This window comes from Leptidea sinapis, chromosome 5 (genome assembly GCF_905404315.1).
Source record: "Leptidea sinapis chromosome 5, ilLepSina1.1, whole genome shotgun sequence".
Classification (NCBI taxonomy): Eukaryota; Metazoa; Arthropoda; class Insecta; order Lepidoptera; family Pieridae; genus Leptidea; species Leptidea sinapis.
The window spans coordinates 1,544,285-1,559,429 of NC_066269.1; the positions used below are offsets into that span (position 1 = coordinate 1,544,285).

Consider the following 15,145-nt stretch of genomic DNA (forward strand, 5'->3'; position numbering starts at 1 on the left):
CTATTTTCCGAGTCTTCAAAGAAACTAGAGCATATGCTACAACAATTGTCAGAGGAAAGTGCTAAAGTAGGCCTCACAATGAACGTCAACCAAACTAAAATAATGACAAACTCTGATAGAAAAGAAATTAAAGTAGATGGTAAAATAATTGAATATGTAGACGAATACGTTTACCTGGGGCATTTATTATCAATCAAAGACTGTATGACAAAAGAAATCGATAGAAGGGTCACGAACTCTTGGAAAAGATATTGGTCGCTCAGCGAAGTGATGAAGAACAAGCATATTCTCATTAAGGACAAAAGAAAGGTTTTTAATGCTTGCATACTACCATGTTTAACTTATGGATCACAAACATGGGCCCTAACCGAGAAAAATCTCGCAACTCTAAAAACTTGCCAAAATTCTATGGAAAGAAGCGTCCTAGGTGTTAGATTGAGAGATAGAATGAAGCTTTAAAAATGTAAGCAAAATTATTAAACAGCAAAAATGGCGATGGACAGGCCATATGATCAGAGACAATTCTGGAAAATGGACGAAAAAAGTGACGGAGTGGTACCCCAGAAACGGAAAAAGAAAAAGAGGCAGGCAATCCAAAAGATGGGAGGACGACATCCGAAACTTGGTCGGAAGCATGTGGACTCGTCTAGCCAGAGATAGAACGAATTGGAAAAATTTAGTGGAGGCCTATGTCGAGGGACACGCAGCAAGAAAAGTTTTTAATAATTAAGTTATGCAATATATTTAAATGTAATGTAGTTGCTGCAATAAACGCGTTTTTTATATGTAAAGTGATGAGTACGAAAGAAATACAAACTCAAGCGTACGGGTCACCTGGTGTTAAGTGATCACCGCCGCCCACATTTTCATGCACTTAAAATAAAAAGAAACCCAGATAACCTTAAAGAATATTTTAATAAAATAATTTTGAGTTCTTACAAAACTACTCTATAATATACTATTAACCCTTTAATGCACAGGATACCAGCTAGATTATGGTTACCACAACGGCGCCTTTTTTACCGAGAAGCAATAATGTGTAAGCATTATTGTGTTTCAGTCTGAAGGGCGCCGTAGCTAGTGAAATTACTGGGCAAATGAGACTTAACGTCATAATATGGATCAAGGTGATGAGTGCAATTGTAGTTTCACTAATTTTTTTTGGGATTTTTCAAGAATCCTGAGCGGCACTGCATTGTAATGGGCAAGGCGCATCAATTACGATCAGCTGAACGTCCTGCTCGTCTCGTCATTATATTGTCATCAAATAAATATTATTTAATAATTTTTAATAACAATGAAAGGGTCTATGTTTATCTATTAGTTTAATTATTTCTTGTGACAGATTAATTGAACTTGTAATACAATTTGGAATGCTTTAACAATCCATAATATAACAAAGGTTAACACAGACTCTAACTTTGTTCTAACGTTATTATGAACGGTCTTGTAATTAAAGTGATTGACGATCTATTGACGGCTACTTTCATTAACAAAATTAAGTGGACTTGATTGATTGAATTACTTATCTCTATTTTACTTGATGTTAATTGGATACGAGGGTGACACTGAAAGTTTTTAGATCTGGCCACTAATTGTAAACTAAAAAAATAAGCTTTAATTTTGAAAATGAACATTCTTACCAATATTATTGCGAAACTCTGTAACGGCCGTTCCCAATATTCAGTCTATCTTCGGTTGTCGCCTACTTGAGAAAAAAATCGTAACTATTGTTGACTTTTCTGTCCCAATAAACTTATTGACGGTAACTTACCTTATCAGTACACGCTGTCTATCAATAGGATGACGTATAGCTTACCAGCGATAGAATTCTGGATGGAAATTGCAATTCACGCGTCCCAATATAAGGCGATAAGGATGACTTATCGCGTATATTGGGACAGCTTCAGATTACTGACAGTAGAAGGTAGTCATTTATCTCTTTCTGTAGATAGTATATTGGGAACGGCCGTAAGAAAAAAACGATTCACTCGATGACAGATGACGGCTATAATCTTGTAAAAAACGGAGATAGTCAAAATCCAAAATGTAGTAAGCAACTGGTCGCTTTCGAACTTAGCCAGATTATACTTCGTCTCCAATCGCGATACTGTATTTTTGTTTTCATGGTAAAAGAAGGACAAACGAGCGTACGGGTCAGTGATCACCGCCGTCCATATTCTCTTGCAACACCAGAGGAATGACAGGAGCGTTGCCTGCCTTTTTAAAAGGTGTACGCGCTTTTTTATTACTACTATTTATACTAATTACTACTATTTCAAACTTATGTCAAATCACTGTACGTTTCATAAAAAACTAAATTTCAATTTTTACTAAGGCAGTCCCACCTCTTACTACGTAGTATTTACATCATCATATTATTATAAACCTCTTTGCTACTCGGTTACATTATCTATGGTCCTGACGTTGATGACGTCACATCGTCGCTTTGATACGGTGTGGAAAACAAGAATCACTAGGATATTATCTATATCATATATATATATCTACATACATAAAAATGAATATCTGTTCGTTAGTCACGCTAAAACTCGAGAACGGCTGGACTCTGATTTGGCTAATTTTAGTCTTGTATTATTTGTGGAAGTCCAGAGAAGGTTTAACAGGTGAACAAATATAAAAATTATCGGAATTAAATAAAAACAACAATTTTGTTTTTCCTTTGATGTGTCCCCCGTCGTTCAGAAATCAAATTAAAATAAGAGTTTAAAATGAATAACTAATTAGAATTTTTTCAATCTTTCTAACTTTCTCAGGAGGTAAAAAATAAACTTAATTTTAGGTAACTGTAGTAGGTAGATTAACTGCAGTTGTTAACTATATATCAGATTATTTTTATGTAGATTGATAAATCTGAAGTTTTGCCCAAAAATAAAATTTCTGAACCTAACCGCACCAACAAAACAAAACAAAAAGTTTATCAGAAAGCTTTGAATTTATTTGTATCATAACAGTGTGTCTGTCAATATCAAATTGAAACCTCATAAATACCCAGTGTTTCAAGAAAACTCTCGTTTTGAAAGTAAGGAATATCGTGTGTAATTAATCGAAAATAAAAATAAGATTTCATTCGTACCAAGCATTTTTTATAAAAAAGGATCTGTTTTGTTTGTTTTAAGTTTATTTTATACAAAAGTGGTATTTTATTTATCGATTGAGGCAGTACGAAGTCTGCCGGGTCAGCTAGTCTATATATACAAAAATGAATTGCTGTTCGTTAGTCTCGCTAAATCTGGAGAATGGCTGAACCGATTTGGCTAATTTTTGTCTTGAATTATTTGTGGAAGTCCAGAGATGGTTTAAGAGGTGAATAAATACGAAAATGCTCAGAATTAAATAAAAACAACAATTTTGTTTTTCCTTTGATGTGTCCCTGATCGTGGTTGAGAAATCGAATTGAAAGAATAGTTTAAAATTAAAATAAATAACTAATTAGAATTTTTATTTCTTTCTAACTTTCTCTTAACAACAGTTGTTAACTATCTATAAGATTATTTATAGAGCTAACTCACGTGCTAACCGCAATGATGACCAGAGAGAGACAGATCAAGAAAATAGTCATATTGCTATGTCAGAATTGCGTTCTTTAGTAACAATGAAGTACCTACATAGGCTTAGAATGCAAGGAGTCCGTGCATATCAGAAAGTTTTAAATTGATTAACAGACTGTATGATAATTGATTTAATACAAAAAAGGATTCCTTTTGTTTGTTTTAATTTTATTTCATACAAAAGTTTAGGTCTTTATTAGTATTCATAAATAAACAACGATTTATTTTCTAAGTATAAATATAAAAAAAAAATCTCTTGTTGTAAAGATGTTGTCTTGTGATGCTGATTATTATAATTATGATATATCAATGAAATAATCTTGGTTAAATAATAAAAGTATTTATTTTTCTATTAAATATATATTATTAAAACTATAACAGCGACATAAAATAACACAAGTATTAACAACAAAAGTCATTCAGTTCTTTTATACTCCAATACTGTTTCTGTTTTTGGTGTATGTAAATGATGGTTTTTAATACATAAGCAATAACACATAGTCTTGAAATTCAAATACTTTATTTAAAAAAGGATTTCAAAGCACTTATAATTGATCATCAAAATGGCCACCCATTCTAAAATTTATGCCACAGACCTGAGAAACGGCTCCAAGGAAAGTAAGCGGGCTTCTTCATTTTTTGTATAAAATTTTGTTTAAAATATATGAATGATTGTAATCGTTTCTTTTTTTGCAAAAAATGTTTTATTTGTTTTTGAAGTCCAATAACATTATTATTTTGGTTATAATGATCAAAACTCCAAGTAAATCTCATACTGTTTATCTGATGAATACCTATACCAATTTTAATTCTTTAGGAATACGATGTATTCTTACCAATGTATGCACGAACATCATACGAAGTTCCAATTGGTGCACCGTGGTACTGCTTAGCTGGAACGAGTTGAACACTAGGTGGCGCTAGTGGTGTAAGTTCCAATTGGAAGGGAAATGTATTCGCCCCAAGACGTTTTATAAGTGCATCCTGAAACAGAAATCAACTTAAGCGCCTTTTTTTATATGAGAGGGGGCAAACGGGCAAGAGGCTCAAGGGATGGGGAGAGGTGAGGCAACCGCCCATGGACATCCGCAGCAACAGGTGTATCCAGAAATGCGTTGCCGGCCTTTAAGGTGGGAGTATGCTTTTTTCTTGAAGGTCCCTAAGTCGTATCTGTTCGGGAAGATCGCTGCCGGTAGTTGATTCCACAAAGTGGCTGTGCGAGGCAAGAAATTTCGAACAAAACGCGCGGTTGTGGAATGCCAGACGTCTACTTGATGCGGATGGTACTTTGCACGTAATGTGAGGTGGTGGAATTCGGCCGCTGGAATCAACCCGAACAGCTCTGAGCACTCCCCGTGATAAATGCGGTAGAAGATGCAGAGAGAACCCACATCTCTACGCAATGCTAGAGAATCAAGCCGATCGGAGAAGACCCCTAATGCCAAAAAATATGATATCAAGTGCGAAATGCCTTCAAGAAGTAGATTACGTAATATTAAATAAAATATAAATAAAGTGGAAATCGTTCCTTGTAAAGTTTTTCTATAGTTAGCATGCCCATAGTTACCTAATTAACTATACGCCTTATGAGGAAGCTCATTGTCGCTCAGAGGGCAATGGAGAGGGCTATACTCGGAGTTTCCCTGCGAGATAAGAGAGATGAGAGAAGATCTGTAGAAGTACCAAAGTAACTGACATAGTCTAGATGGTTGCAAAACTAAAGTGTCAGTGGGCGACTTGTATGGCGACCATGTACCGGAAGACGCAGTGTTGGTGGGCCCCCGAAAAATGGACCGATGATCTGGTCAAGATAGCCGGGGTAGGATGGATGAGGGCAGCGCAGGACCGATCGTCATGGCGAGTTTTGGAGGAGGCCTTTGTCCAGCAGTGGACGTCTTTCGGCTGAATTGATGAAATGATGAAAGTTTGTCCTACAATACAGTACAAGTTGAGTAGTGCCGGAAGAATTTTGGGTCTTCTATCTAGACTTCTCTTGAGAATGTCGTGAAATGGGGTAAATTGAACATTGGTCTATATTATCACCAGAAGAAGTGTTGTGATACCATTCAAACCGAAACACAAATAGTGCTTCTACATTTTAACTTAGTGACATTTTCCATTTACCAAAACTTGTCCATGTCGTATCCAAATGAGCCTTATCCACATCACAAACTGATTTATTTGGTTGTTCAGTTTCACAGCCGCTGCTTTTGATTTCACTTACAGCGCATTCGTGACCACATTATCGTAAAAAGCCTACCTGCAGTGGTGTATTAGGATCCATGTCGTGATTGCCATGATGCGGCCATATCTGTGCGAGACTCATAATGGCCTCGTTGCAGAACTTCAGCCCCATCACCTCCTCGTCTTCTCTGCCATATCTGTAAGAAGTCTATACCTTAATATACGATCTTAAAATATCATTATCATCATCATCATCATCATCAGCCAGAAGACGTCCACTGCTGGACAAAGGCCTCCACCCAAAGATTTCCACGATGATCGGTCCTGCGATGTCCTCATCCAACGTATTCCGGCGATCTTGACCAGATCGTAGATCGTAGGTAGTTCTTACTCTTCAACAACACATCTGCGGATCTCCATATGCCTCACCACTTTCCACCATGTGAGTGTCTTGCCTGTTTTCCCCCTCTTTTATAAAAAAAAATTAACTTGGTTTGGGTACAACTGGAAGCGAACAGCACTAATCATTGGTTTTTATTATTACTTTATTATAAGTGGTCACCGCTGTTCAATTGCACCACCAGGGAATCATAGGAATATGGCCAGCCTTAATAACTGTACTATGTAGAACGCCTATGCAGATAATGAGGATATGACTACTAAGCTAACCCAGGACGGGTTCGAATCCCGATAGGTGCAATCATTTATATGATGAATATGGATGTTTGTTTCCGAGTCATGGATGTTTAAGTAAGAATTTAGTATATTGTATTAAATATATCGTTGTCTTGTACCCGTAGTACGGGCTTTACCTAGTTTGGGGTAAAATGATTTGTGTAAAAGTGTGTCAATATTATTATTATATAGGTTCTAATATAGGTCTACTAGTCGAAGTAGTTATAATATCTTGCCAAAATTATGTACTGTCAATTTAGAAAATAATCTGTTATATGCGATCCGTAGCAAATCATAAACCAAGACGCTTGTAGCGAAATGTTTTATGTTGTCTGACTCATAAAAGTGATATAAAATGTAGCAAATAATTCGCCCAATATATTTAACAACTGCTGAAATTCAACCTCAACAATATTAAATATGTCTGAAACATGTTAAGGAATCGTGCCTTTAACTTGATCATTTTGCTCGTGTTATGAAGACTGATACGGTGTAAAAGTAACCTTAAATATATTGCTAATATTCTACATAATATTCTACATTTAGGTACATTATGACGATCATGTTTGGAGCAAGATAATTTGTGTTAAAGTGTGTCAATATTTATATTATTATATGTATACCTATGCTAGCCGTCGTGTATGTATAACCTGATTTCTGCCACCGAGTTCCACCCTCGCACGACACGCCACAAGTCAAGGATATCATCCCCACCATCTGGATGTGTGGTGGTCCTCCACAGTGCGGTTTTCAAGGAGCTTTCTTCTGCGTACTACAACGCTGTGGAATGAGCTTCCTTGTGCGGTGTTTCCGGGACGATGCGACATGGGTACCTTCAAAAAAAGCGCGTACACCTTCCTTAAAGGCCGGCAACGCTCTTGTGATTCCTCTGGTGTTGCAAGAGAATGTGGGCGGCGGTGATCACTTAACACCAGGTGACCCGTACGCTCGTTTGTCCTCCTATTCCATAAAAAAAAAATAGTGTAATATAGTTAATATAGATTATCTAGGGTTAAGGCTGACAGTACAGTTTCTTATCAGGTATCTGGTCAAATCTTTTTAGGAAGTGATGTAGTTTCATGACATCTACCTAGTCTTTTTTGCAATATTTTGTTATTTTATTGTTATTTCCTAAGGTAAATAAATATAATTCAATTTCTTTTGATAACATCACGAATAACGTTTTATTAAGATAGTTAAACTTAAAGGTATTAAATTTAATGAAATCTCAGCAATAAAAAAAAAGGATTATTTTAATCAAGCCACGAACGAATCCATGAATTCACACATTATTTCCATCAAAAACCTAACCTACTAACTTAAATAATTATTCTCGTATTTCGGTTATAAACCTTAGTAAAAATTAAAAATCTTCTTAAACTAAGTAAACTTTAAGTACAATTGCAGGTGATAAGCATGTCAAGAATATCTGTGAAGTCTGTAAGGACTCACAGAATTTACTTGGAATACTTTGATTTATCTGAGGCTTTTGATTATTGTTGTCACACAATACTTGAGAGGAAAGTAAGCCATATTGGCTTATAAGAAGGCATCGATCTTATTAATTCATATATTTAAATCAATTTATTTCTTTTTATAATTTAATGCAATTTTCTTATTAAATCAAAAGAAGGTTCATATGAACACACCAAGGCTCTATTGTTGGACTGTTCCTTTTTCTAATCTTTATTAAAGATCTGCCAAAGCTTAAGAAATAAATTATAATATAACTTTGTTTAAAATTGACACTCCTGTCATACACAAATTTTCAATAAGCGATGTCTTACGATTCATGATATTCTAAAATATGTACGCAAAAAATATTTGAAAATTTTGGATTCTGCATTCCATAAAATTAATGTCGAAATGAAAATTTTGTAGCTTCAGATAAAATACGCTACATTTATAGTTACCCCCATGTTTATTTTGTAATATCTGCAATAAGCCCACATTTCATGCGAAGGCTTGTTACAATATAGAAGCCTAAGCAAACAAAATATTGTTATTCCAATCTTTGTCGTGGAATGATAATATTTATTCGAGAATGATAGTTTTTTCATGATTTGTAACACTTTTATTGAATAAAATGAGTTATGTTACAGATTTTCTTTAAAGGAGATTGACCATACGCGGGCCATGGTTGTGTCAGACAATAATAATCTTTGGAAGAGTCTATACTCTATGGCCTAAAAAAGTACTATAATGTCGCCAAAAAAGCAGAATTGTTTTAGTGCCACAGACAACTAAATCTAGGTTAGATATGGTAGGTTCATAGAAATATTAGGTAGTACATAATATATTACATACATAATATTTTCTTGTTTAAATCATGAGACCAGAATTTTAATGTCAACTTAAGAAAAAAAAGTGCGTATTAATTAAAAAAATTATAGATATTAAAAAAAAATAATAGGTTAGGTTTAAAATTGTCTATTTGGCATGAAATGCGCTATATATACACTCCATATTAAATTAAACATTTAATTATGTGCATATTCAAATTCAAATTCAAATATTTTTATTCAAAATAGGATTTAAAATCACTTATTGAACGTCAAAATCTACCACCCATTCAAAAGAGACTGCCACAGACCTGAGAAGAACGGGTGCAAGAAACTCAGCGGCTTTTTTTTTTAATATAAAATATGGATTACAATGTAATATCGTACAATAAACATTTATAATTAAAGAGCCTGAGGGTGTTCGCTCCATTCCCATTCCGTGGTGTCATTAAGAAAATCGTTTATGCTATAATAACCTTTCCCACACAAACGTTTTTTAACAATTCTTTTAAATTTCGTAACACATTTGTTTTGTACATTTTCTGGGATCGTATTGTAGAAGCATATACATCGCCCAACAAAAGACTTACTAACTCAACCCAACCGAGTAGTAGGCATTACAAGTTTATGTTTGTTCCTCGTGTTAACATTATGAATGTCACAGTTTCTAGAAAATTCCTCAATGTTCTTATGAACATACAAAACATTATCAAAAATGTATTGAGAAGCAACAGTCAACGTGTTTATTTCTTTAAATTTTTCTCTTAATGATTCTTTAGAACCTAGGTTATAAATCGCGCGAATAGCCATCTTCTGCAGCACAAAGACTGCCCCATAACAATATACCATAGGACATTATACTATGAAAATAACTAAAGTATACTAATGTCGCCGTATCTATGTCAGTTAACAGTCTAATTTTCTTAACCGCATATGCTGCGGAACAAATCCTATTTGCCAATCCTTCAATATGGGGGCCCCACTGCAATTTGGAATCAAGAGTAATGCCAAGAAATATAGCAGATTCCACTGGTTTTACCACCACTCCATTTAATAAAATATTTGCATCTACATTTTTGACATTTGGCGCGGTGAATTTAATATATTTGGTTTTATGATTATTTAACAATAAGTTATTGGCGCTAATCCAGTACACGATGTCAGATAGAGCATTGTTTACTTCGTCATACAAAACTTGGCTTCGTTTCACTTTGAATATAAGTGAAGTGTCATCCGCAAACAATACCACCTTGTGTTTTTTTTCTACAAGGTCAGGGAGATCATTTATATAAATTAGGAAGAGGAAGGGTCCAAGAATATACCCTTGTGGTATCTCCATACCGAGAGGAGTCCCAGGAGATCTCTTGCCATTCACCTCGACCCTCTGAATCCTATTATTTAAATATGAGATCAGAAGATCGAGTGCAGATCCTCTTATACCATAGTGGCATAGCTTCCTGACCAGCGGTGAATGTTGAACACAATTAAAAGCCTTAGATAAATCACAGAAGATACCAAGTGCATTCTGTGATTCCTCCCAGGCCTCAAAAATATTCCTGATGAGTTCAACACCTGCATCCGTAGTCGAGCGTCCCCTAGTAAAGCCAAATTGTTTTATATGAAGTAACTTATAAGTGTTAAAGTGAGTAAGCATTTGGCTTAAAATAATTTTTTCAAAAATTTTACTAAGGATCGGCAACACCGAAACAGGGCGATAGTTATTCGGGTAGCTCATATAAATTTGTATGAACAATAATAATAATTCAATATTTAATTAATACAAAGCATACATGTTTATATATACAATACATACGTCATATGAATGTATAGATTGTAACTTACTTAGTACCCACGTGCTTATCAGATTTTCCGGCACTGTTACTTACACCACGTTCTTCCATAATATAAATTATGAAGATGAGAATTTTCACTTAACTTTATGAAAGTATAATAATAAATCAATTTCAATAATATAATAAAGCTTCCAAATACAAGAAAAGAAAAATGATGTTTGCTATTCGTATCACTGCAATACAACTAATATAGGGACCGAGCGTCTAGACTGTCACGGCAACTGAAAAGTGAAAAGAGCGCGAGAAATGATGCGCACCAAAAACGTTACTATCCCATTTGATGAGTAGGTTTTACTCTCCATATTTTTCTCATACCGGGTGCCTCATATGAAAAATCGATTCTTAAGGAGTAAACTCCTTCAATTTGCCAAGATGCTGCTATCTGTATATATTTGCTAATCTGCGGTATATTTTGTAATTTTCCCGCGTTGGCTGTATGGGTTGCGCGATCTTGGATTTCAAAAATTACTTTGGGGCTATACGTGTGCGTGGTGGTTATAATAATCTTTCGGAAATTTTTGTGCCACATGAAACAAAACTCGTTGAAATCGTAAATTTGCGCAGCGGCCATCTTTATTACTAGCGGATTTAAAAACAAAATGGCGCGTAACCGAAAATCGTGATGATTTGCCATTAAATTTTTCTCATACGTCGATAAATAAGTTTCACTTCAAAAACATACCGACGTATTGAGAACCTCTTCCTATTTTGAAGTCGGTGAAAAAGAGTGGCCGAACATATGGTAAATTCAGTAATTTAAAAGAAATATTTATAGTGACTATTCAAAGCGCTTAGTTTAAGCCTAATTGAATTAAGATTATTTGACTTTTACTATGAATACTTATAACATAATGTGGCGTTGTACATTATAGCCTCCTATCAGTATCTACCAATAAACACAAAAAGCAATCCCAGCGGAGGAACTCGGGATATACGAGTATAGTACTTTCATAGCTGGCAACATATTTTTTTTAATGGTTTTGGTTACAAAATATTTTGCTGTTTTGAAAAAACGTATTAGCTTAAATTAAAAGTTGTGAAATAGTATTAAGGTGTGAAATGTGTTTTTCTTATCATAATTTTTATTATAAAACGCTTTGTGACATCCTTTCACTCCACAGTAAGCCATTTTTCAATTAAATTTCGCGCACAGATTGTCCTGGAAGTTGACAAAATGACACTGACGCGGCGGGAAACGTTTGTGGTCATAAACGACCACATTGAAACTGCTTCATTTCGCTTGGGCCTACTCACGTTCTAAGCGTTATTATTCTAAGATTACAATAATAAAATCGATCGCTGGTAATCGATTCATAACCGATTATGAGTGGCACCTTCATAATACCCACATATTTGAAAAAGATCTTTTTTTTAAATATATATCCGTAATCATTAATATTGAATCGAAACATCTGGTGGCATTCTAGTTTCAATCAGTATCATTTTGCATACTAACCTTCCCAAATCGGCAGTTCCCCAGGGCACTTGATTTTTCAGATACACCATAACGTACCTCATTTGGTTTATAAGACGATTTATTTTGCATGGTCTTATAGCTTGTTTCAATAGCTTTCAGATACATTCACTCCATCCATCCTAATTATATGCAATCTATTAATACACGTAAAATAATATGCATTGACAGAACGCTGCATGAGCGCCAAAATCGTGCGGACCTACACCGTACCGGATTAGTGAGCGCTGAGTTGTTTAGGCTAAGTAGTATATAATAAAAAACACTTTTACGAATTACTTGAATAGAATATATAATCACTATACTCACAACTATATACAAGTAACACTAAATGATTTATTACAATAGGGCAGTCGGGTGGCAATTCGTAACAGTTACCCTACTACCAATCTTAATAATACGAAACTACCAACATCATAACAAAGTGACATCACTATGATTTTTATGACATGTGATTATATAATATTATAATTGCTAAATATAATAACTAATTATTACTAAAACAATATAATATTAACAGGATACATATTATTCTATTAATATTATCATAACTGAATGTTGGTACTAATTGGAATGTCAAGTAACCTCTAAAACGATAGCTAAAATGTACCCGATTTTTAGAAACGGTGTACGCTCGTATCCGTCCAACTACCATTATATTGCCATAATTTCAACAATTCTTAAGATGGTTAAGTTTAAGCGAGAAACGTTAGCGTTTATTCTTAACATAGTGAAAGCCTTTGATCGGATACGGCTCAAAGCGTTTCTAGTGAAAGGCCTTCCTACAGACTTCCTGAGAAATTATGCAAATGGGTCACTAGCTTTGTGGCTGATCAGAGTATTAAGGCTGGTGAAAATGTATTTAATGCGGAGTTATTTTGGGAAAATCCATAATTATCTGAATGTTTTAAGAAATTTTATTCATTCAAACTCACGCCTTGTTCCCGTCGGGGTAGGCAGAGACAATAGAATGCCACTTGCTTCTATATACTTATACTATACACTTCTTGCATCATTACAAACCTCACGCGCTTCCTCTACATTAATTACTCTTTTCAAACATCCTCGTCGGTTCCGGGTGCTTCGGACCTTTCCTTTTTTCAAAACGTCCCCAATTTGGTCGACGAATGTTCTACGAGGTTTACCACACACACTTGCCTTATATATTTGATGCGTCATTCTTTCTTCACTCATTCGCCCCACGTGTCCAAACCATATCAGCATTCCTTTTTCAGTCCTTGTCACAACATCCTTTTTCAAACCACAGCGCGCTCGTATTACCGCATTCGAAATTGTATCAGTCAGTCTTACCACACACATATTACGCAGTGATCTGCTTTTTTGCTTCTTCTGCCATACACAAATACTATGGGTATTTGTGTAATTTTAAGTATTAATTTTTCTAATATTCATTAATCTACATCTACATGCAGAGTGCACCAGCTTTACTTAGACTTTGCTCAAACTTCACCTGCGTAATGCTTAGTTGAGTGAAATAAGACGCCTTAAAAACGTAATTGAGTTTACGAGATATTATGCTAAGCTTACGCTCAGCTAAGTTGCCACGCACACAAGCATCAAACAGTTGCCGCAATAAAGAAGCTATTGTTCTTACGTAGTGCAGTATCTAGTTGAAGCGTAGCGGAGACCAGTACTTAATCTAAGTATATTTCTTAATTTGTGCTCAGTGAATCCTAGTTTACTGTTTGGTATTTTATTGTTAAATTGGCTTAATTATAAGATCGGCAATGCTCTTGTGATTCTCATCTAATACAAGTGACACGTATGTATGTTTGTTTGTTCTCCTTTTTCATAAGAAAGGAATAAAAATTTTCACCAGTAGGAGGCTCCTTTGCACAGGATGCCGGCTAGATTATGGGTACCATAACGACGCCTATTTCTGCCGTGAAGCAGTAATGTGTAAACATTATTGTGTATCGGTCTGAAGGGCGCCGTAGCTAGTGAAATTACTGGGCAAATGAGACTTAACATCTTGTCTCAAGGTGACGAGCGCAGTTGTAGTGCCGCTCTATATTTTTGGGGGTTTCAAGAATCCTGAGCGGCACGGCATTGTAATGGGCAGGGCGTATCAACAACCAACAGCTGAACGTCCTGCTCGTCTTGTCCCTTATTTTCATAAAAAATAAAAAATAAATCAAAAACAATACTCGATTTCCATACAAAGTAAAGTATTTTTTACGAGAGTAAATAAATAAATAATAAATTAAAAAAAACAGTGTTCTTGTGCAATACTATAATTAATAACACATTACTATTCCTACACTTTTACACACTTAACTTACTTACATAACTATAATACAATCATCATCTTAAAATGGCGTATTTTATTTACCTGAATGTGAGCGTCACTTGTCCAAACAGCTTTTTGTTTTCAAGACTCTCCCCATCCACGTGAAGAACACCCTGGATCTTGTCAATGGTGCCATTTTCCACCACCAGGTCACGAGACGTCAGGTATAAAGTTAACTTGTTACTTGGTGAAGTCTTCTTGAATATCCTGGGGATATTACAAATTTATGACTATTATGGTTTTGTAATGGATGTCATTGTCAGATCTTGACCAAATTGTAATGGGACCACATGGGAAGCACCAGCTCAAATAAAAAAGAATTATCAAAATCGGTTCACCCAGTAGAACTGACGCAGTACAATAGACTATTCTTGTTAAGTTTTCACAAAAGATTGAATTTTTTGATTTCATTTAAAGGCACATCTCTATTTGTCACCGTATTGACGCAATAACTTTTGTTTTGATAAAGTTTTTCAATTGGTACAATATCAAAAATAAACAAAAAAAAGTTAACAAGTGACTTCAAAAACACTATTCCAAAACATTAGATATAATATGCACTAAAAAGTATAAAAATAATTGCGTATTTTTATACATTCTAATTAATTAATCTAATTCTAATTACGATTATTGTTATTTTTCTTTAAATTATTTTCTACTTTTTAGTTTGGCTTACTTTAAAAGTGTGTTTCTTAGTTTTTTTTTTTAAATTATTTATTTATACTTTGACACCCTCTACGTAGAACAGTCGATGATAGGGTTAAATTGCGTGCATTGGTAAAGGCTTAGGTTCA

General features: G+C 34.8%; 1 protein-coding gene across 1 annotated transcript in view; it reads right to left on the bottom strand.

Moving 5' to 3' along the window:
• LOC126964651 (arrestin homolog) overlaps positions 1-15,145 on the bottom strand; it is a 111,587-nt gene that overhangs the window by 37,027 nt on the left and 59,415 nt on the right. The window contains exons 3-5 of the mRNA XM_050807895.1: positions 14,394-14,558; positions 5,833-5,953; positions 4,409-4,556 (exon numbers count right to left, since the gene is read on the bottom strand). Coding sequence (XP_050663852.1) covers positions 4,409-4,556; positions 5,833-5,953; positions 14,394-14,558 — 434 coding nt within the window. The remainder of the gene's footprint in view (positions 1-4,408; positions 4,557-5,832; positions 5,954-14,393; positions 14,559-15,145) is intronic.